The sequence below is a fragment of the Micrasema longulum genome, unplaced genomic scaffold, assembly GCF_059751315.1.
Source record: "Micrasema longulum isolate JH-2025_06_02 unplaced genomic scaffold, ASM5975131v1 h1tg000443l, whole genome shotgun sequence".
In the NCBI taxonomy this organism is placed as follows: Eukaryota; Metazoa; Arthropoda; class Insecta; order Trichoptera; family Brachycentridae; genus Micrasema; species Micrasema longulum.
The window spans coordinates 20,976-43,760 of NW_028277642.1; the positions used below are offsets into that span (position 1 = coordinate 20,976).

The 22,785-nt window shown below is 31.2% G+C and overlaps 1 protein-coding gene across 1 annotated transcript; it reads left to right on the forward strand.

Moving 5' to 3' along the window:
- The first annotated feature begins 173 nt into the window (after positions 1–173).
- On the forward strand, positions 174–18,846 carry LOC148281525 (uncharacterized). The gene is made up of 2 exons (XM_088226587.1): positions 174–458; positions 18,539–18,846. The coding sequence occupies exons 1-2, from the start codon at positions 265–267 to the stop codon at positions 18,741–18,743; spliced, it is 399 nt and encodes a 132-aa protein (XP_088082713.1). The 5' UTR covers positions 174–264; the 3' UTR covers positions 18,744–18,846.
- Positions 18,847–22,785: the final 3,939 nt, after the last annotated feature.

The following is a 22,785-nucleotide window of genomic DNA, read 5'->3' on the forward strand; positions in this document are numbered from 1 at the left end:
GAATGTGAAATAAACTAGGAATTTATGTCAGGATTAGCATGGGTAGCGATTAATCTGCCTACCCCTACGGGGAAATAGCGTGATGTTAAAAATCGACGTATAATATACGCAGGTGCCTTTTAAAATTAAAAATGTTTTTTTAAACTTTTAGAACAAAACAAATTACGATTTTTGACACTTATTCGATCAGAAATCTTCACTGGTCAAAATTCACAGAAAATAATATTGTTTAAACCAAGTCTACTATTTTGAAAATATTGAGTGATGATTGACGATGACGACGAACCGCCACCAACTCTTGAAGAACAGTTTATTGAGTTCTCAAACATAGCTGATCCGCATTACTCCCGGAGCGGAATCTCGCTAAGAAGATGCGACATTTGGTTTTTCCAGGGAAGAATCATCAACCACACAACCGTCAAACTTATACACACAGGCTTCTATTTCAACAAATTCACGTAAGTTTTTGGCATTTTTTTTAAAAGGAAATATTCGCGTAAAGATTTACCGAAAATATTTTTTTTTTTGTGGTCATTTTCAACGAGTTGTAAATAAGTCACTACTATATAATGGCAATCTTGGTTGGGTTGGGGTACCTGTACTTCCGATCGCGCGGCCACGACCCGATTTTGAATGAAATGGATTGACCCCGCCGTCGATAAAGTTTCTACTTCGGAAACATTGAAAATGTTGCAAAAAGCCTTCGAAGACCAAGATTATGTAACAAAAAGATGTTTACAAGTGGTATAAACAATTCGAAGAAGGCAGAGAAAGCGTTGAAGACATAAATCGCCCTGGACGACCATCAATATCAACTTATGAACAACACGTCGAGGAAATCAAATATTTGAAGCTGAATAATCATTGATTGACAATTTCAAATCTCGCTGATGCTATTAACATTTCATTTAGATCAGTCTAGACCAAGTTGAAAAATGTTCAGGCATACCTGAAAATAGTGAAATCTCGTTTGGTGGCAAAAAGGCGGAATGTTTTGAAAAAACAGCGTCGCGTTGAAGTCTGTAAAACAATGCTTTCTGACTATCAAGATAAAGTAAAATGCATAATAACTGGAGATGAAACCTAAATCTATGCAAGCGATCTGGAAAAAAACCGACCAATTGTGCGAATATCGCGCGAAAGGCGCGTCAGGACCGAAAAGATCGCGCAAAAGTAGTTCAAAAATCAAAATCGTGTTAACAGTTATTTTGCCCCTTTTCTTGTTATTTTTATATTTCTTTTTATAGAACCATGTTTTAATATTGTTTTTTATATTTGTGAAACTGAACTCATTATCATCAATGTTTTGAGTTTGTAGACAAGGGCTGGATCCAACCCCCTAGGGAGCTGTTACATATTACAACAGCAATGAAGAACATTTTAGAGAAGGAAATGTAGGAGTCTAGGCATTCGCAGGGCTTATGACCTGTCATTCACCATTCTGCCTATATTTGAACATCTATATTCCTTCGATTTTTCCTTTGTTGACGTTTGTGAAGTTAAAGAGCTGAAACCTTAATTGTTGCGGGTGAAGATTTTAAATGTTATAAAAAATTTCACTTTACAATATTTTGAGACTGTCAAAATGTTTGTAGATATAAGACTGAAAACATTTGGACAATCTCAAAATATTGCAATAAAACTAACTGGTCTAAGAAACCGTTTAAAAATTAGAAAATTGTTTTCAGGCGTTGCCTATTATGTGAAATAATTCGATCTCTTCACATCAATAAAAGTTTCAGCTCTTTAACTTCACTAAAACTAATAGATGGAAGAATTGAAAAAATATGGATGTTCGAACATGGGAAAAATAGTGAATGTTACACAGTGTGTAAAGTGGCCCCTTAAACCAGCCAACGACAGGTCATAAGCCCTGTAAATGTCTAGGCTTCCATATTCCCTTTTCTAAAATGTTCTCCATTTCTGTTGTAATTTGTTAATTTAACTTTATTTTTTATCACAGTGATATTGCTGTGTAAAACCACATTTTAAATAAATACTTCATGTCGATCTTCCCTGAAACGCAATCCTAGACCCCAAGTATGGAAGGCAAACGCGTCAAGCACTGGCACTTCATGGCGGACTTAGACATCTCAAATCAGTTTTTGTTTTAAAAAATATCACCCGAGTCAAAAATACTCTTTCTCGATTATATTTCACACACAAAACTGTGAAAATAATCTGTATAAAATAATTCGCAATACATACAACCACTAAAGAAACAGATATTTTGTTTTTCCTTTGCATTACAGTGTTATTACTTGTTTGCTGTATTTATCATTAATTACTAAACGTATTTGTGAAGTAATTTATATTTATTAACTCCAAAATTTATTTTTAAGTAATGAGGGAGATCTAAAGAGACTTCTATTTGAATTCGATAAAAAACAAAGCGACGCACAAAAGTTAAGAAAATGATTCAACTTATAGATGTTATGACAATTGATCAAAGAATCAAATTCTATGTTGCTAATTAAATAAACAAAATTATTAAAGGAATAGTTCCGAGATGTTTTCAAAACAAACTAAAAAATAACGAGTTCTTTCATAACGATGCAACGAGAGGATCTAAAAATATAAGCCTAGAAAAGAAATCAAATACAATGTCTCATAACTGTTTTATGTACAAAAGAATAAAGTTATTTGAGGAAATGCCAGAAAGCATAAAAAAATAAAAAATTGTTAATATATTTAAAATAAAATGTAAAAAGTATATTTGCAAAAAATACTAGGATATATAATAAAGTAAATAGTGAATATACATAGGTTCATATAAGTGTAAATATTGAACAGTTTGAAAATTATAAATTAGGACAGTAAGTGTACAATAGTGATAAATAATGTTAGAATAAGTAAAGATGTAAAGATTGTGTTGTAAATATATACTAGACTATGTTTATCATAGAACTAAATAAAAAAATAAAAAAACATTTATTTATTTACATGCATTAAGACAGAAGTCCTAACTCCGTGAGACTTTAGATGCGGTGCCAGACAATTTTGATGAATAAGTATTTGAACATTATTTTTATGTCACTCTCTTGCAAATGGCTCCCCGATACTTGACAAAAAAGGAAGCTGCACGTCGGACTTACTATCCCTAACTAAAATCGATAAAATCAATGTTTTGTTGTCCTGTTTTCCGCACCTCGAAAATAAACCTATTTAATTGTTTTTTTAGAAAGAGTATCAGAATTAAATTTTCTGTGTCGGTACTTTTTGCATCTTTCAAAAACAGCTGATAAAACTAGGCACTTTAAGGGTTATTGGATTGTTCAAGTTTCTATAGTAAACAATTCACAAAAACAAAACGATAGGAAGACGCTAATTGTTAATACGAGTATCTGCATTGCGTAATTTGTTGCTCTAATGCTATTATTCCGGGAGAAAATACGAAAATAAGTACCTGTTTATGAAGAAAAATTAAACCGCGTATCTCCTTAAGCCCTTTGTAGAGTTGGAGCGAATAATATACTACAATAATATCGTTATAATCGTCATTCCCTTTTTGCATCTAATGGCGGATGAATTTGTACACCAATCGCAGCACAACTCGATCATTGTTGTTACATGAATGTAAGATGATCACTCTTACACTTCAAGTGCCAGTCCAGGGATTATGAAATATTATAATGTAAAAACACCCTATTAAATAAATATTTAACCTCAACCATGTTGGGAATCGAACCCGAGACCTCTTGTTTGGTAGTCAAAAGCGCTAATCACTACACCGCGAAGCTGACGTAATATTATAGAATTTATTGTTGAATTACAAGAACGTGGAAAATACCACATCAGCATGAAAAACTAAACAAATAAAGACAAACCTTTTTTTAAAATTAAGCAACCAACTGAAATAATTGAAAAATTATCAAGGAGTTACCGAGTCGAATCCCTCTCCTCAAGGAAAATACAGTCATGAACCTTTTCTTGAAAATTCATTTCGACTATCAGAGTGTAATGCTCTTCCAATAATATTTATACAAGTTTATTGCAAATACATTTCTATGATTTTCCTGTAAATTAAAATATTCACGACTGATTATACACGGTTGTCACTATTTATTTATGGTAGAATAAATAAATAAAACATTTGATATATTCTGTCGAGAGTCTTTCGCATCGAGACATTACAATTATTAATTGAATTAAACGAATTTCATGAAAATCTAAATTTTACTAAAAATGTGGGTGTTCTGATTCTGAGGAAGAAATTCTCGGTAAAATTGACAAAAAGTACCGATTAGAAAATATATTTTTACGCTTCGATATCATTTAAATTTATTTATTCCTTGTTACAAAAAAAACAATAAACCTATACCTTACTCTATGGGGCTATCCAGTAAATTGTTTAGGCACCCTTAATTCATCATTCCCCTTTCCGTGCCTAATGATGTATAGGGTACTACATTGGAATACTTATCACAACTTATTTTGAAAAAGTTTGCTAAACGAAGGTAAGATAATCAGTATTACGCTTCAGGCACCATACAATATTATGGTGTAAAAACATATTTTCAAATTAATATTTCATGTCAACCATGCCGGAAATTAACCCGAGACCTCTTGCGTGGTAGGCAAACGCCCTGACCACTACACCACGAGGCGACTAAATTATCATAAAACACATTATTACTAATATTAAGCCAAATATGTTAGTATTATAAATGTTTGTTAAAGGCAGATTTGCCGTTTATGTTAATAAAATAAATGAATAAAATAAATAAGTATTACGAAAAATTGAAGTAGTTAGTTATTGATTTCACTTTTTTATTTATTTACAATTTTAAAAAACCCGTTAGGGTTACATTAGAAATTTAATATTGTCTAGTCATTTTATGTCTCGTCTAGTCTAGTTAGTTCAGTCATCATGTGCTTTTTCAGATTGATTTTTTGTATTCTTGTTATGTCTGTCTTGTTACTAAATCAAATACTGATTGCAAACTACAAATGTCATTTGAAATAGTCCTAATAAGGCAAAACAATGAACATTGTTTTTTTAATTACCAAAATTCTTAGAATCAGGTCATTACCTTTTTGATTTAATATTAAGTCTGAACATCGTCGTACTAATGCCAAAGTTGCGTATCTACATTTTTGCCGAATTTGAGTTAAATATACCCAGAAAGTTTGTTTTAAACGGAGCACACACTACCAAAACAGCGAATTTAAAATTTTCTAAGAGGCCGAGATTTGACTACCTACTTTACTATGCTCATCTTTACTATGCCAAATCTGGCAATATTTTTTTCCATACTTAGGCATTGAATACATTTTTACTTGTTTTCTGATTTACCACGCAAAAATGGCGAATGTGGTAAATTCACGATTCCAGTGCCTCTAACTGAATGTTATCCATAACGCATTTTTAAAATTCGTTATTCTTTTTAAATTTTTAGTTAAAAAATAATATTGAAATGATTTTAAAAATATGTATATAATTGATATACTTAATTAAAAGTTTTAATAAAAATATTTTTTAAAAACATTTAAAAACCTTAAAACTTTACAAAAAATATAAATAATGCATTTTCAGCAAATTTTGTAATGCCAAAATCAACAAGGCAACAATAAAGTCAAATGTAAAATAATTTAATTTTTCAAAAAGTCATCTTAATTAACAGTTTTTTATTTAACTGTATGAAGCGAGTTTAGTAACAAATTCAATAGGTTTAAGACACCAGCTTTAATCTTCAATTCTCAATATCTTAAAATGACGTCTTGTACATTCGTCATTGACCCTACGACATAGAATTCTACAAAATATGTTAGGACAATGATGCATATGCAATGTAGGCTAAAAAGCCGTGATAGGTTGGTGAATATGCATTCAAATGTAATTTGAAATGAATAAATTAATAAATAGATATAAAAAGAGGATACAGATCAAAAATAGAGAAAATATTAATATTTAGTAGTGTTATTTGGGTTTTTTATTTTACTCATTATTTTGGAGCTTATAAAGTAAAGTCAACGTTTATTCATACACGTATTAACAATAAAAGAGTCAATGCAATAATCTGCTCGGTGAAATTTACCGTGATGGATTTGTACGATTTTTGTGAAATTGGTCTATGAGTGATAACTTTGTTTGACACGTATTTTGGCGTGTTTATTTTAATATTTTTTGAAAATTATTTTATTAAGAAAACATACAGTCATACAAAAAAGTATTAAAAACAATGATTTTCTAACATTAAAAGACCAATTCAGTTTTCATAAATTATGCAAAAGATTTAAACATTAAATATGACAAAAAAATAAATTAATAAGAAACTCAAATGAGAAAAGAATAATTGTTAACACTTTTGTTTTCCATGGAGGTTATCATTGGTAATAAATTAAAATACCGAATGCACACCCCGAGCCATCCATGCACAGACACATGAACGCACATATAAAACATACAAAAACATTACACGTGGCACATATACAAAGCATAAGCCACTCAAGGTGTACATTCAGCAACTATCCCAAATAATCAACTCCATGAAGAAATTTTCTGCACAAATGCAACGTACAGTTAAAAATGTCTCACTGTCAATACTGAGTTCATTATAATTTATAAGGGTACGTCTAATGTTGGTATATAAAAAAGGGAATTTAATCTGGTATAGCGAAGAGGACAACGGAAATCAATATGTTATAAAAGGTACGGCGAATAAACCATAATATTTAGAATTGTATTATTTCTTTGTTTATTGTATCTTTATGTTATGTCCGTTATATTTGATAATCTGTTAAATGAAGTGAGTTCGTGGAACTAATAGGAATAGAAAATGTAATGCGGGAGGCATAGAATTAAGAATAGTACTCATAAATGAGTAGGTTTACGTTTTGACCCATTAGTTTCTTTATAGACGTCGATCAGTACGCAACTCCTGATTTGAATTCAACTATGCCGCGTTGTGTCCTTTTAAAGTGTAGAAATACTGCTAGCATCTTAAAGAAACAGGATGGTATCACATTTCATGTGTAATTAGCAAACGAATGTTTAAGTAGCAAATGCACTACTTTGAAATTGAATTATTTTTCTATCTGTCAGATTGTCGAAGAAATAAAATGGAAATTTCGTTAGTATTGCCAGGGTAGTAATTTTTTTACCCTACTTTCCTCATCTAGTGCAAGAACTAATGAAAATTAGACCTCGGATTAAACAACGCCGTGGGGGACATTTGAACGAAATTATCTTCAAAACATTAAGTAGTATTTAACATGATATAAAAATATCCGATTTATATTAAATAAAATTTGTTTTATATTTTAAGTTCAAAGTTCATAAATTCAATTACTTTTATTAAATGACCCATTACTTATCTACTCTGTTGTGTCAATCAATGTTTCCGCGTGCACAATAAAATTTTAGGGAAATTAACAGACTGATTTTTTTTACCTTACATTTGTGTTATGATTATTTTTTTTCCCATCAAGCAACATTACGCGGTGACATCACAAATGCGCGCGGTAAAAATAGGACAAAGTGGGGGGATTATTGAACACAGTCCGATGTATTAAAATATGATTCAACGCTCCTTCTGGACTATTCTTAATTCTATGGGGGAAGGGCATAACGAGGAATATGCGGGGAGTAGAGGAAACCAAAAAAATAAAAACATGTTAAACACAGCTTTTATCATTATTATTAATCACAAGACTTTTGTTATATATACTAAAATAAAATTTGGCATATCTTTAGGGAAAGTAAATAAACAAATAAATTAGAAATGTATGTTTTAGGCATCAAGAAAACCCCATAATGCCCCGTAGTAGGGGCAATATGAGGTACATGCTTAATATTGCATTTATGCGTGCAATATAAAAAATTTCATTATTTTGCATGTGTTTCATGGCCATCTAAATGCAGCAGCACAATATTGTTGTACAACGCACCAAAAAATCAGAAAAACTGATTGAACGAAATCAGTAACGTCTCACTGGTCGTAACACGGGTTTGAAATAACCTACGACTGCTGGTGACACATTAATGTGGTCTGTGGTACGCTGTACAGTTGTGCTATGATTTTGAACCGTGCCGTTTTGTTCAAAACTGCATATACAGCTTATTTTACACTTTTTTTAGACCAGTCACTTCTTATAGATTTTTATTATATTATCCGTATCATATCAATACATAATACTAATGGGTACAATATATTCATTAATGAAATAAGTCAAGTTTTGCATAATGGGGTACTCCATTAATAGCATCAAGTTGTACTCCATTATGCCCCACAGTGTTCGGAAAGTTGAAATTACGGGATCGCTTTGTGTTTTCTAGCAAAAATCTCTGTGCAAATTATTTTTATGGATGATTTTTGTTGCCACTAATCTATTACTACTACCATTGCGCCGTTTCGCGACTGAGGTAAGCAGAGAGTATGAAACGCCAAAATTATGATACTGGGATTAAAAATAATTCAATGAAATGACCTTAATATTATAATATTGTTATAATATTTATTTGGCTTAGTATTTTTAAAAGTAAAATAATACAATTATTTGTTATAATGCAGTATGGTAAATATACGAGAAATTAAATGTAATTAGAAGCGAAAAAGTAGTGGTAATCTAATTAATGTTGCCAGCTAGAGTGTTAGCGACTTTACCATCAACCATTGTTTTCACCAACAAATGATTGATCCGTAGGATTTTTCTATCAACATTTGTAAGAGTTAGTGTTAGCGTTGAAATTTAGCTCTCGTCGCGTTTATTTTCTTTTATTATAATTTTTTGGCTTTTTGCTTGGTTGTAGGCAAAAGCGCATTGACGATGCTCAAAGATTCTGCCATATTATAACTTTTTCATTCTAAACATTTGCAGTCGTTTGCAGCGGGACGACTGCAGTAATTTAAATATCACTATCTACTGAATCAGTGATGGAACTTCCGGAAAATCTTTGCTTATATGTTGAATGGCCAGAGTTGCCATTGAAACCTCACTTATATATCATTTCAACTATCATATCATCCGTTACTAGACGTGCTAAAGCTTCTTTTTGCTAGTTTTTTTGCAGCATGATATAACAAACTCTGCAAGCTTATTTCTGCACACGTCAAAGTTATTGTGACATTTTCTGAATAGCACTCCTTTTTCACTTTCAGAAGTTTGTTGTAGGATGTATAAATGTTGCAATTTCGTTCTTTTGCTTCTCTTTGCATTAATTTATATTTTGATACATTATACATAATGCTTTGCATTAACAAAGAAAGCTAATGCTTCTTGTGGAGTGTGTGGGCGCGTCGCAAGTGTTCTTATGTTAATTATTCTGATAATTTTAACCTATTTTGGTCTGGCTAACACAATATTTTTAATACCAGCAGCTACATTTCTTTTTCTTGTTTTATGAAGGTCATTTAAGTAGCATGCACCAGTTTGTCAGGAAAGTGTTTTGTAAACAATATCTTTGTTGATGAGCTTGATACGGAAAAATCTCTAGTTCAACTGACGTAGGGACGACTTACACGCGTAAATGTTGATGGCATTGCAGGGGTTACAATTGTTGTAAGTAATGGAGCTACAGGTGTTATGGTATCTGATCAGTGCTGCAGCTTGACAGTGGATGTTGTAATGATATTTTAAGAGAGCCATTCCTTTGTATCTAGTTTAAAAGTAATCTTTTCCACCGGAAAATTTCTCGTATCGCATCTGGAAGTTAGCTAAAAATAATGAAACCTTGTGCATTATATATTTTTCTGATGCGCCAGGTATTTTCAAATAGATGATTCATACCATGCGTCGTCGAACATCATTGGTATTAACTTGAGCGGCAAGTTTGTTCTCCTATAGAAAATTGATCAATTGTTTGCGACTGAATAGCGCAAGGCGTGCGCCTGCCAACAAAATAATAAATTAAGCTAACATTATACGAGTTTCGCAACTACAGTGTGGTATTTCTGTAAAGGTACTCAGATGTACTAACACATCAAATAAAAATTGGAATGAAACAAATCGTCCCTTTTTTTAATGGTCAATTCAATAATGCGTTTCTTGCAAAAAAAATAGTTTAAGATAGCTTATTGAAAAAAATCAACACAAATTAAAGGGGCAACATATTTTTGTAAAAATTATGTCAATACATATTTGAAGAATTAATAATCATTTTAACGACAAAATGTCTTAATTCCGATATGAAAATACTGTAAGAACACCATTAAACTTAACCGTTCGTTAAGTACGTAAATGTACGACTGAATTACTACACTTTAGAGCTCCTCTTTATGAGAGTAATAAGTACCTTATCCATAAACTATATTTTCTCATAATTTGCGTTTGGTCTCACCAACTATCTAGCTTACATATTCACGTGTTTAATTTGAAAATCTGAGAGATTGTGTTTTTGGCTTAAGTGAGCTCCTAATAACAGCAACCCGAACACTGTGTGCCCCCTATACGTGCCTCCGTTATGGCCCCATGTCTAATAATTCACTTTTTTTTAACAAAACAAAAAATGTTAAAAATAAAAACCTTTATTAGCATAAATAAACAATTAACAATACATTCAGTATAAAAATGGGACACGTAAGGTTGAACTTGCCAAAAAGAGTCTGGCTCTTGTGTTTGGCAAGTTTACAAAATAACATAGAAAAGAAACAAAAAATGCAAAACAAAATAATAATAGAATAAATAAAAAATTAAACAATTTTAAAAAAATTTATAAAATATAACAGTAAAAAATATTAAAATAAAAACACAAAATTTATAAACACAGGCAGATATATCAGATATTTAATATAGATCTAAAAGATTAACACAAAAAATATTAAAATATTTTGTGTAATGCAAACCTCAATAAAAATTGTTTTATACTCACAATAAATTATATGAAATAAAGAGTAAAAAGATTTTGTAAATTAAAAACCCACCGGCATTTTCTCATCTAAATTGAATTGCCTGTGCTACACAAAGCAATTATCTCTATTTTTACGTATTTTTGGATTTCCCGTTATGCCCGTGTCCCCGTTATACCCCGCCTTCTCCTACTTGCATTATGTAGTATAATATACTAAAACGTCTATTATATTAAAACAATATTTCAAAATGTCTCATAATTTATCAAATTAACTATGACAAATTTCCTTTTACGCTTGCATTTAATTAACATGGTGTTATTGTTTGTATTCGATCTGTTTGATCGAATTCTCGTCACTAATATGTTTACTGGTGTGGAGGCGCGGCCCTTCGCCAGTTTCTAGTAACGTTGTTGCTCGAGGCGAACACGGCAAAGTATTTAAATATTTAAATAGCATCTCCTATTCTAAAAAAGCTAAATCTTTTCATTGTTACAAAATCCAAGCGTTAATCTTGTATGTTTAATACAATACCTTTGTTGACGAGGATTCAGGTAATTTTCGGTTTTAAGATTTGTTAATATCGATTACCCAAAACATTGTTGAAAATAAATTCATTTATTTAGTAAACCCGATCCTGTTAAATGGAAAATATATGAATTAGATAAAACAATATTTTTAAATTTTAACGCTTTTAAGATGACTTTGTCATTTTAATTTTTGTTTAATTTTTTATACGTTGTTTTCTTTCTCTATGCTTATTAATATGCATATTTATACTACAAACCTGTTTATCTTATTTGTTTACTCTGTTGATTTGTGTACACTATTTAATATGTAAATTGTGTTTTTTTAAATAAATTTATAACTTGGTTAATTAAAATGAAAATTCTAAATTTGTTGCAAAAGACAGGGAATACATTTATGAGGAGGGCGTTTGGAAGTCTAGGCATTTACAATGCTTATGATTTGACATTGGCTGGTTTTAGTGGCCACTTTACACATCGTGGTTTTTCTCTTTGTTGCAACAAATTAAGATCTAAATAACTCCCTAGGGAGGAAATCCAGCCTGTCTACAAACATTTGGACATTTTGGAATTGTTCCCTCTTACCTTGGTAGAAATCAAACCATATTTTTTTATTTTACTTTAAAATATTGACTTATCCGTATGCAGAGACAAAACTTAAGGTGAGGAAAGTACATTCTAATTTCAAATGCAGAGAATAACCCGAAGGTGAAGACAACATAATGTACTTTCTTCACCTTAAGGTTTGTCTCTGCATACGGGTATTAGTTGAACATATTATAACGGTGTTAAAAATAATTTTAGAGAAAGAAACATGGAATTCAGGAATTCAGAGCTTGTCACCTGACATATGCTGGGGTAAAGTCCACTTTACGCACCATGTAACGTTCACAATTCTGTCTAGTTTAAACATTTGTGTTTGTTTCATTCATCGATCTGTTGATTTTTTTAAAAGCTAAAATGGAGCAATGAAAGGTCATAAGCCCTGTAAACGCAAAGACTTTCATACTGCCTTCTCTTAAATGTTATCTATCTCTTTTGCAATGCGTTAATCTAAATAACTCTCTAGGGTGTGAAATCAAGGCCTGGTCTAGGAGACCGAGGAGAGTTGTAACAGAGGAGAGTTGAAACAATGGCGATTTCGAGAAATCGATTACGAACTGGCAACATCGCGCATTTATTGTTTTTTTGACGTGTCACTTGATATAATTGGCAACAGCAGTCTACAGGGAGTGGTTGAGTTTTGGAAAAAAATAACAAAAGTAAGTTTTTGGCCAGAATTTTGATAGCCTTTTATTCGATGTGTATTAGGTGAATATTACGCTGACGTGATATTATTTTCAATATGCACCGACTATTTATGTTTCAATACGTGATATTGTTTTTTATAGCTCGCCTCTAGTTTTTAGGTTAAAAACCATTATTCTGAACAAAATCTGATTTTTTTGGGCCTAGGAGAGTTGAAACAGTTTGTTTAAACTCTTATTTTGTTTCTATAATGTTTTCTGGTATGAATTTGGACACCGTATTATCATTTTTTCTTATTTCAAAATGCTCAATCAATATGTGCAAAAGACTCATTTGCTATAATTTATAATTACCGCTTGATAAAAACAAACCAATATATTTTTATTGATGAATATACCAACGGTTGATTACAGCAGTTAAATTTGTTAATTTGTTTAAGTGTGGTTAAGGCTCTCAGCAGGCATTCGCAGCTCTTGGCCAAGCCAACCGTATCGCCTCCGCTTGATAACAGTTATCACCGGAGTTTGCTGCGTCCGTTTTTTTTATTACTTTATTCCTCACAAAGTCAAACCACCGCACATCCAATATTATTCTGAGACACCTATTCTCAAAAATCAGAATTTTGCTGCTTTGGGCCCAGTGAGGTGCCACGATCTTGCAAATGATCAAGACATGCTGCGATTGGTGTACTAATGCAGTGCCCTATGAACCATTGGATGCGGAAAGGTAATGATGATGATGATGAAACAAGCAAATTAAACTATTTGAAAATATAAAAAATGAAAAACGTTTTCTGGTGATGCCTAGCAGGTGAAATAATTCAGCCAGATCACAAAAAAAATAAAATAAAAAAGGTTTCACCTCTTTTACTTCACAAATATTAACAGATGGAGTTGAGGAAGTGTGAATGTTTCAACATGGGCAGAATGGTGAATGTTACACAGTGTGTAAACTTTCAACATATAAATTATAGGTCATAAGTTCTGTTACTGCTTAGACTTCCATACCTTCATATATTCATTGTATTTATTGTATGAATTCACGTACTTTCTTCCTGTTTCAATAAATTTCGAATTTCAATTACGTTATATCACCGTGCGGCTACTTCCTGGAGGAATAGTTATTGTGTTTTACAGGAGTATTTAGATTCCTAGGAAATATATGTGCTACAGACACTGGAGACTGGAGGTTCTTGGAAAGAAAACACTTTGGTCAGGGATCTTACGTTTTTCTTTAAAAAAAAAATGTCAATATGAATAGTAAATAAAATACACTCTTAATTGAAATGGATTCTTGGATGAGTGATTTTGAGTCGATGGCTGCTCTCAGGTAAAACTCGAAAATTTAAAAAATCGAGAGGAAATAAGTCCACCTCCTTGTGTAGTGATTGACGCGTTTCTTTGCCTACCGTTCTTTAGATCCTGGAATCGATTCCTGGCACGAACGTGAAATATTGATTTTAAAGGTTTTCGAAACTGCAATCTTTCATCGCAATTGGACTGGTACCTGAAACTTTCACTGATCACCTTACCTTCGTTTAACAGATGTTCGACCTACGATACATATGGTTAACCAATGTTGTGCCCTATGCACCACTGGGTGCAGAAACGGGCATGATTATGACGATGATTTGTTGTTTTTTTATGTACATTTTAAAACAGTCTGTTTTTCCATAGTGTTATTTGTGTATAAAATTATTAATTCTAAACAAAAACAGAATCTTGGGTAAAAATAAAGGAAAATCAACTAGAACATAATCAAAATACCGAGAAAAGAACAAAAGTAGAATTACATTGTTTTGTTGTGTTGTGGAACTATCTGGCGCATAAAGTTTCTAAAGGCATTGTATGGATATAAATACATAATTTATTGTGAAGGTGTCCCAAAATTCAAGCAAGATTTGAATTTTCCAATAAATTAAATAGCGAGCCGGCTGACAGTTCAGGGCTATTTGAAATATTACTATGTGTTTTTACTGTTGAACAATATTTTAAAATAAAAGTGGATGCTAATTTTTCCAACAAAATAATTTTCAGTGGCGAAACTCATTTCATCTTGATGGTTTCGTTTGTCGTCAAAATTGTCAAATTGGAGGTTTAGAAAACCTGCGAGTAATTTTTGAGAAACAAATACATCCAAAATATGTCACTGTTTGGTGTGGATTTTGGGCTGGAGGCATCATCGGACCATCCTTCTTCGAAAATGCGGCGGGTCAGGCAATAACAGTTTATGACGCTCGCTATCACGGCATGATAATCCAGATTTTGTGCCTGAATTGCATGATCTAGATATGGACACCATGTGATCTCTACAAGATGGTGTCATATTCCATGCAACCGGAGAAACAATTCAATTACTGCATGTTTCATTTCTTTGTATTATAACTTTCCTTTTTGGTGATCAAAATTGGCCACCCAGTTCATGCGATTGGACATTTTTCTTTAGGGGTTTTTGAAGTGTAAGATTTAGTCAATAAGCCCACGAACAGCAACGCCTTAAAGGAGGAAATTGAGTCCTGTATCAACGAAATTGTAATTTATGCTAAACTGTTATGGAAAATTTCAACAAAAGAGAGGCAAAGTCGTGGAAGCTCATTTATTCAATATGCTCTTCCAAACACAACCCTATACTGTATGCTGTTTGAATCAATAAAAAAAATACAATTGTTAACCCTGTGTTTTCAATCATGATTACTTCTTGCTTGAATTTTAGGACACTCTTTATTATTTTAATGTTATCCTATCTTAAGAATCAGACTTCCATTTAGAAAAAAGGCGAAATCACAAAATAACTTTTCATGCAAGGCGGTATGCAATTTATTTTTTTATTTTTTACACATACAAGTATATTTCTTTTTACAATACGCCTAAGAAGCATTTTTTTTTGCACTACAGTAGGCCAGGAGGCCCAGTTACATTGGTGAATTACATCATAGAATACCCAGGCTTGAGAAAAAACATTTTTTTTTTCGTTCTCACCGGGAATCGAAACCGGAACCTTCCGTATGTGAGTCAAACGTCTTGACCACTACACCACAGAAGCCACATTAGTAAAAAAAAGTACAAACATAATAATAATTTGAAAAATTAAAAACCCAATTTTTAAAATTTTTTGATATATGTAGAAACCAAAAAATACAAAATCAAGAGTAAAACTTTGCGTAATAAAAAAGAGAAAAATATGGACATAATGTAACATAATAAGTTAAGAGTAAAAATATACATAAAAAAACAGTAAATAAAATAAGAAATACTAAAAAAATATTAAAGATAAATAATAAAAATTAAATTACAATTTGTGTAAGTTGATAAAAATATTTGAAAACATAATTTCAGAAAGAGTATAAGATATAATAACAGATCATTAAAAACAGAAAAAATCGTATGAAAATAAAATTTTATATCGACTTTAATAATTAGCTTTACACAATGCATTTAAGAACGTTTTAAATGAGTAATTGTAGTATTAAAAATGCCTGCATCATAAGTAAATTTGCTGGCAAAATTGTTGAATGTAAACGCGAAATCGGAGAGTGTTGTGCATAGTTAGTGTCTACGTAGTATGTAGTTGCAAACAACTCCGTACTTCTAGTAACTCGATCCCTTAGAGAATATACATCTATACATCTGCTCGATCCGGTATTTTGAAGTTAATAAGATTCTGAAGTTCACAACAATCAAGATCGGAATTTAAAATAAAAAAAGAATGTCATTTATTTTTCTACGAACTTCTAAAACAAGTAAATTTAAAGCATCGAATAGAAACATGTAATGAATGTTTTCTAAGGAAATATTTCATTTAAAATGTACGAATCTCAAATACTTTCTTTGAATTCTCTTTATGTTCCTAACGTGTAATTTATACTGAGGAGACCACACAGTGGAATTATATTCTAACTGAATACGGACTAGTGCTTCATACAAAATATTAATCACTTTAAGCGAATTGAAGTCTTTGACAATGCGAAGCAGGAAACCTAATGTTTTCATGGTGTTGTTATGTTGCTAATATGGTTAATAAAATCTAGTTTCACATCGTACGCAATACCTTGATCTTTAATCTCACTCACCCTTTTAAGTAAAATGTCATTTATAATGTATTCATACAGGGAGAGGACATACAGAGCTACTTAAAGAATTCAATCAAATGAAGAATGGAAAATACGAAAAAAATAATAATTAGGAATCATAATGCGTCTAAATATAATAAACTGTAATATAGAAACTGAAATTATTTTTGATTAAATAGATTATAATATGAGTTATAACTAGTTGTTGAAGGTAATAAATTCATTACATTACATTACATAATAGGCGTTTTTTTTTGACAGAAAGTAATTGATTTGCACTTTCTAATATTCAAAAATAAATTATTTCTTAGGCACCAACCATTCAGTTTATTTATGTTAAATTAAAGTGTTTGATAGTCATTTACATTCGATATTTTTTTAAATTTTTATGTCGTCTTCAAACCGGACAACTTCTATGTCCTCAATAATCAAAACCATGTCATTAATTTAAATTAAAAACAATGCTTGTCCTAAGTGACTTCCCTGTGGTACACCGCTAGATGCGTAAAATGGCAGTGATTATAACACGGGGAAAACATATACTATGAAGAAAAAAGAATATCAAAATTTAAAATAAGCTTTGAAGCATATATGAATTAAATTATTTATAAACTATATATACGTGATGTTATTATTATAATAAGTCATATAAAAAGGTGTGTGTTATTTTAATATTTAAAACAATAAATAATAGATAAAGTTAAATGCTCTGTATTGACGGGCAACTTCATATTATGTTACTGTTGAATTTCTATTTTCTATACTCGAAAAAATAGCGTTTGATTTATATTTTAGTACTATTATGATTTTTGTTTGTTTTTATACTCAAAAGCTTAAAAAATAAAGGCATTCCGATTCCTTTAGGCGAACTAGTTTTCGAAAACATGTTTACATCCTTCCTTCATGTAAGGTATTAGAACAAACTCTACATCCAGCCCTTTTACGTGTATGTACATTTTTTTTATTAAATGATTTTGGCTGGGAAAAATCTGAAAACATAATTTTCTGTATAAGACAGCAATCTTTATCCTAAAGTGTTATGCGTATGTACTCGTACATAATTAATACTTATCACTGAATATCTTATATTCGTATATTTATGTATATATGGACCAATTACAGTCGATTGGTCATACATATATTATATTATATCTTATTTTTCTTCAGCTTTCGTTTCTACTGCTGGATATAGGCCTCATCCATACCCTTCTACCTTTCTCTGTCATTTGAATTTTGTAACCGTTTCTTCCCACTCAGCGGCTATATCGTCGAGCTATCTTTTTTGAGGTCATCCGATGCCTCTGTTATTCTCCCAAGGTCTCTACTTCATAACTTAAGGAGTCCCCTGGCTTGCGACATGCCCTGCCCATTGCCGTTTTTACATCACTGCAGATCCATGATATCCACCACTCTGACTCTGCACCTAATTTATTGATTTGTGAGCTTTCCATGGACCGTTGCGTGCATTTTAGCATTTCTGCACTTTTTTTTATAAGTGTCATCGTCTCAAGCCCATACGTCATCACGGGCAGTATGAACGATTCGAAAGCTTTTCTTTTAAACTGATTGGGATGAAATATTTGTGGGTAAATGCTGGATTCCACTATTTTGAGATTTATCCACATCATTGTGGTATATAATATCTTGTTAACTCCTAAGAGGGTGGCACCAAGCATATTTTCAACATTTAAACAAACTCGTACATACTCAAAATATTATTAATATTTATTTATTTATTAATTTAAAATTATACTCGTTGACAGGTTTGTGAACTTATTCAGGCTTTTTAGGCTGTATCCGCTTAAAGCCGTCATAATTATTATCAAGAAAAAAATACTTGCAATAGAATAACAATCCAGAAAAATAAAGTATAAATAATAAAGTAGTTTATTTATTTTTTGTTACAGGAAGTGGTTGTTGAATTTCGAAGAATTTCAGGAATATTTATCAATTTTATGTTCCGCTCTTAACTTGAACCAAGAAAAGGTAGAAGAAGATCTGATCTTATGTGGACTCCCTGGCTCAAAAACTCCTATGGAGGTTCCGCGTTATGGTGTGTTTCTACTTGAGGAAGTGAAAAAAGCAAAAGCCGCAAACGAAGAAACTGCATAACTTTTATTAAATTTCTTATTTTTTAAAATTTAAGTTTTTTTAAATGATGGATTTTGTGCTTTTATTTTATTTGTGTTTGCATATTATAATAAATGAAAAATACCATTTATACTGATTTATCTTATTTGTTGGCCTTTTACTTCATGCCCTTTTATGAAAGTAATGTTGCATAAATTCAGTGCTAGGGCCTATATTGTTTATCATATATATATTTTTTTTTTTTTTTACATTTTTTTTTTTTTTTTTTGCACCACAACAGGCCAGGAGGCCTAATTACAGTGGTGAATTACATCACAGAGCACCCAGGCTTGAGAAAAATCACATTTTAATTTTTGTGTTCTCACCGGGAATCGAACCCGGAACCTTCCGTGCGTGAGTCAAGCGTCTTGACCACTACACCACGGAGGCCGCCGATATATATATAAATGACATCGGTGAATCTCTAAAATATTGTCAAATCCAACTTTTAGTAGATGATGCACTAGTTTACATATCAGGAGATAATTATGATACATTTAAAAATATAAATTATTTCTATTCAGAAAATATATCGAAATGGTTAAAAGTAAATAAATTAAAACTCAATATCGCAAAAAGAAAATATCTAAATATTGGGAGAAAAAATATACCCTAAGGATACAATATTAATATTGATAATTCAAATATAAGTTCTGTGGACGAAATAAAGTACATCGGAGTTTACTTAGATAGATATTTGAATTTCAAAGCACATTCTCAATATGTAACAAAAAAAATCATTTATGTGAAGATTACGAAATGCAATAGATATAGAGAAAGGTGTTTTTATCTATAAAATAATCATATGTCCCTACATAAGTTACTGTTCTTCCATTTTTTTTATGTAATGAAGAGAAAATTTAAAAAAAACTAATTATTTAAAATAAGGCAATAAGGATTATACTCAAAACAAATATGTATTCTAATGTAGAAATAATGCACAAAGAAATTGACTTGCTCATCGCAAAGCAGCAAATAAAATATAATGTAGCAATTTTTATCCATACTATAATTGAAGGGATAAACAAATTAAAAAAATAATAAAATTAACCAAAAATGTCATATACAGGGTGTTTTTAAACCCTGTTACATCCGAAACCACGATGATCAGTATGGGCAAAAAGAAATATTAGCATATTTAAAACAATATTTAGAACACAGAATTAAAGATAAAAAAACAAATGGTTGCTTACTTCTGCAGGGGAGAAGCGAGTGGCCACGTGGTTGACGGTGTGTCAGACTCCCCCCTCCGTTCTTCTCTTTTCTCCCTTACAGAAGTAAGCAACCAATTGTTTTTTTTAATATTTTCTTTTTGGAAATTTTATTCGTTCTAAAAATTTATTTTTATGTGCCAATATGTCTTCTTGGTCAAACTGATCATCATGGTTTCGAATGTGACAGTGTTTGAATAACATCCTGTATATGAAACGAGGGATAAAAAAAAGATAATATTACTAATAAGGAGAAAAACAGAATCTCAAAACTCATTGTAAAAGGGATTAAAGCTGTAAAATGAGTTACCTCAAGGAACAAAAGAAAAAGAAGGAATTAAATAATTGAAAATTAATTTGAAAAAATATGATATGAGAAATTTTGAAAAAAATAGTAATGTTAATAAAAATTTATATTAGTTCTTAAGATGTTATGAACTTACTTAATAAAGCATAAATAAATCAATAAAATAAATATGGAACCTCATTGATGGACTATATTATGCAATCCTACACATTTACTGTTTACTGCCTTTTATAAAAATAATACAATATATAACCTGCCTATATACCAATATGAGAAGGTAAAAAATAGATTATATAAATAAAAAACACAGTTCCTAACAACTCACGATTTTTATTTTAAACACAAATAAAATAAATAATACGTGCCCTAGTTCGCACGACCGCGACTGGTATGAAAACGCGGTTCATCTCGGCTTTCCCGGACCTCGCGCTGCTTAACTCTTTTCACAGTAGTAGCTGCTCGATTGTGGAATAATTTACCCACTAATGTCAGAGACGCCCCTTCTTGTGGTGTAAAAAGTGCATATTTGAAACACATACATATTTTAAATAAATTATACAATGACAAAATACATTGATCAATCAAATTTTAACTATTCCAACCCAATCTCCTGAAGTTGATTTGCTCTTTTTGATAAAAATATGTTGGTCACTTTAATTTTTAAGTTAGGCAGAGATAAACTAAATATATCAAAATATGATGCATATTCATTCCCGGTATTCTGTAATCTAAAAATAGGTGAAGTACTCGTATATTGAGCCACGGTTCGGTAATTTTTACAAAAAAATATTGTAGATGTTCTGCTTAACCTAGGTGGTCCATAGAATGAAATCAACTTCAGTACATCAGGGCTATTAACCTTGGTTTTATTATTTTATATAAAGTCGTAAGATCGGTCGATGTTCTTCGTTTTATTTTTTTTATTTAAATTAAATTAAATTAAATTGATAAAAATTCGTTGTATTTATTTGATTTAAATCAAAATAAAAATGTCACTATCTAAATATTTGAGTTGTTCCTTTTCCCTTGTTCTTTCCTTCCCATCCCCTCTCCTATCTTAGTATAGTTTGATTTTAGTTATTTTTTTATTCAAATTTTGTAGAAAATTATAAGACTGTATAATTATCATATTTTGGGGACGATAAGACACGTCGGACCATAAGACGCACCCCAATTTTTAGTTGAATTTTCAAAGTAAAAAGTGCATCTTATGTCCGATAAATACGGTACCTAGAATATGTCCATGTAAATGTAATTTTCTCAAACTGAACGATTTGGGTAGGTAGGAAGAAATTGCTTTTATGCAATACGCCATTATATGTTTATTAATTGCATATGTATATAAAAAGTTAAATAAATAATCAAACTGAACGAACGGGGATTTTTAATTCTATATTTTTTCCTGGGAAAGAGACAAGTTTTTAATAAATTCTCTTTGAAATAATTTAATTTCAGAGTAAGTTAAAGTAGACTCATTGCCCCCTCTGGCTGAGAATTATGAAAGAGCACTTCAAAAAAAAAGCTAATCTCGGCTCCACAGAATTTACCCGAATGAAAGTTTTACCACTATGCGTGATAAACTTATTCACTGCACAGCAAAAAGTGTTTACGTGTTGCACCCCAAGGAGTTTTTACTTTATAAAATTAAACACTGTACTATACAGTCCTATTCGGAACAGGTTATCCTAGTGCTTCTCAAGAATTGGTACGGTACATAAATTTGATTGTTTTTTTTTGTCATAATAGAATATTTAATTGGAAATTCTGTCTTTTCAAACTTATGATGACAGTCTTTTTCACTATTTGAACTCTGCAACGAAACCTAAGTTAATAATAAAACACATTTGACTGGAATAACGTTTACAATTTGTGGAAATGTACTTTAAAATGAAGCGTTCAGTTCGGCTGACATAAAAAGTATTTTCGGGAAACCATTCATTCACTGCGTGACTAGTTTAGCGACAACATTATTTCCGGAAATGGTTATGTTAATTGGTATCCATTGTCATGTGATTTGTCGCCGTTGGATTATTTCCTATAAGTCTACGTCTAATATGTGGTCTTTGAAAAGATAACATCTTATTTTGTAGCGTTGGTTGGAAGCTAATATCGCATTCACCATTTTGGATATAACGCCGGATGGGTACAAAAATTGGACTGACGGGATGCGCTCGGTAACTGCTAGTCGAGAAGAACATGTATATCGGATATCATTTAAAAAAAAATTGTTTTAAATTTTTGTAACATTTTTAAACATTTTTGAGAATTACATTGGCTGGTTTAAGTGGCCACTTTACACATTGTAACATTCAACTTTCTGCCAATGTTTCAACATCAACACCTCAAGTCTCCATCTGTTGACTTTTGTGAAGTAAAAGAGCTGAAACCTTTATCATGTGGGTGAGATTCATCCGGCTGAACCAACTCCCCTACTAGGCAACGCCTAAAAACAATTTTTCAATGTTTATTCTTCTCATATCCGTTAGTTTAATCATGTTAAATTAAT

Excerpts from the sequence above, each read along its gene's own strand:
- LOC148281525 (XM_088226587.1), top strand. The coding sequence starts at position 265 with ATGATTGACGATGACGACGAACCGCCACCAACTCTTGAAGAACAGTTT. Across the intron at positions 459-18,538 it reads TTCTATTTCAACAAATTCAC|GAAGTGGTTGTTGAATTTCG; the intron begins GTAAGTTTTTGG and ends TTTTTGTTACAG.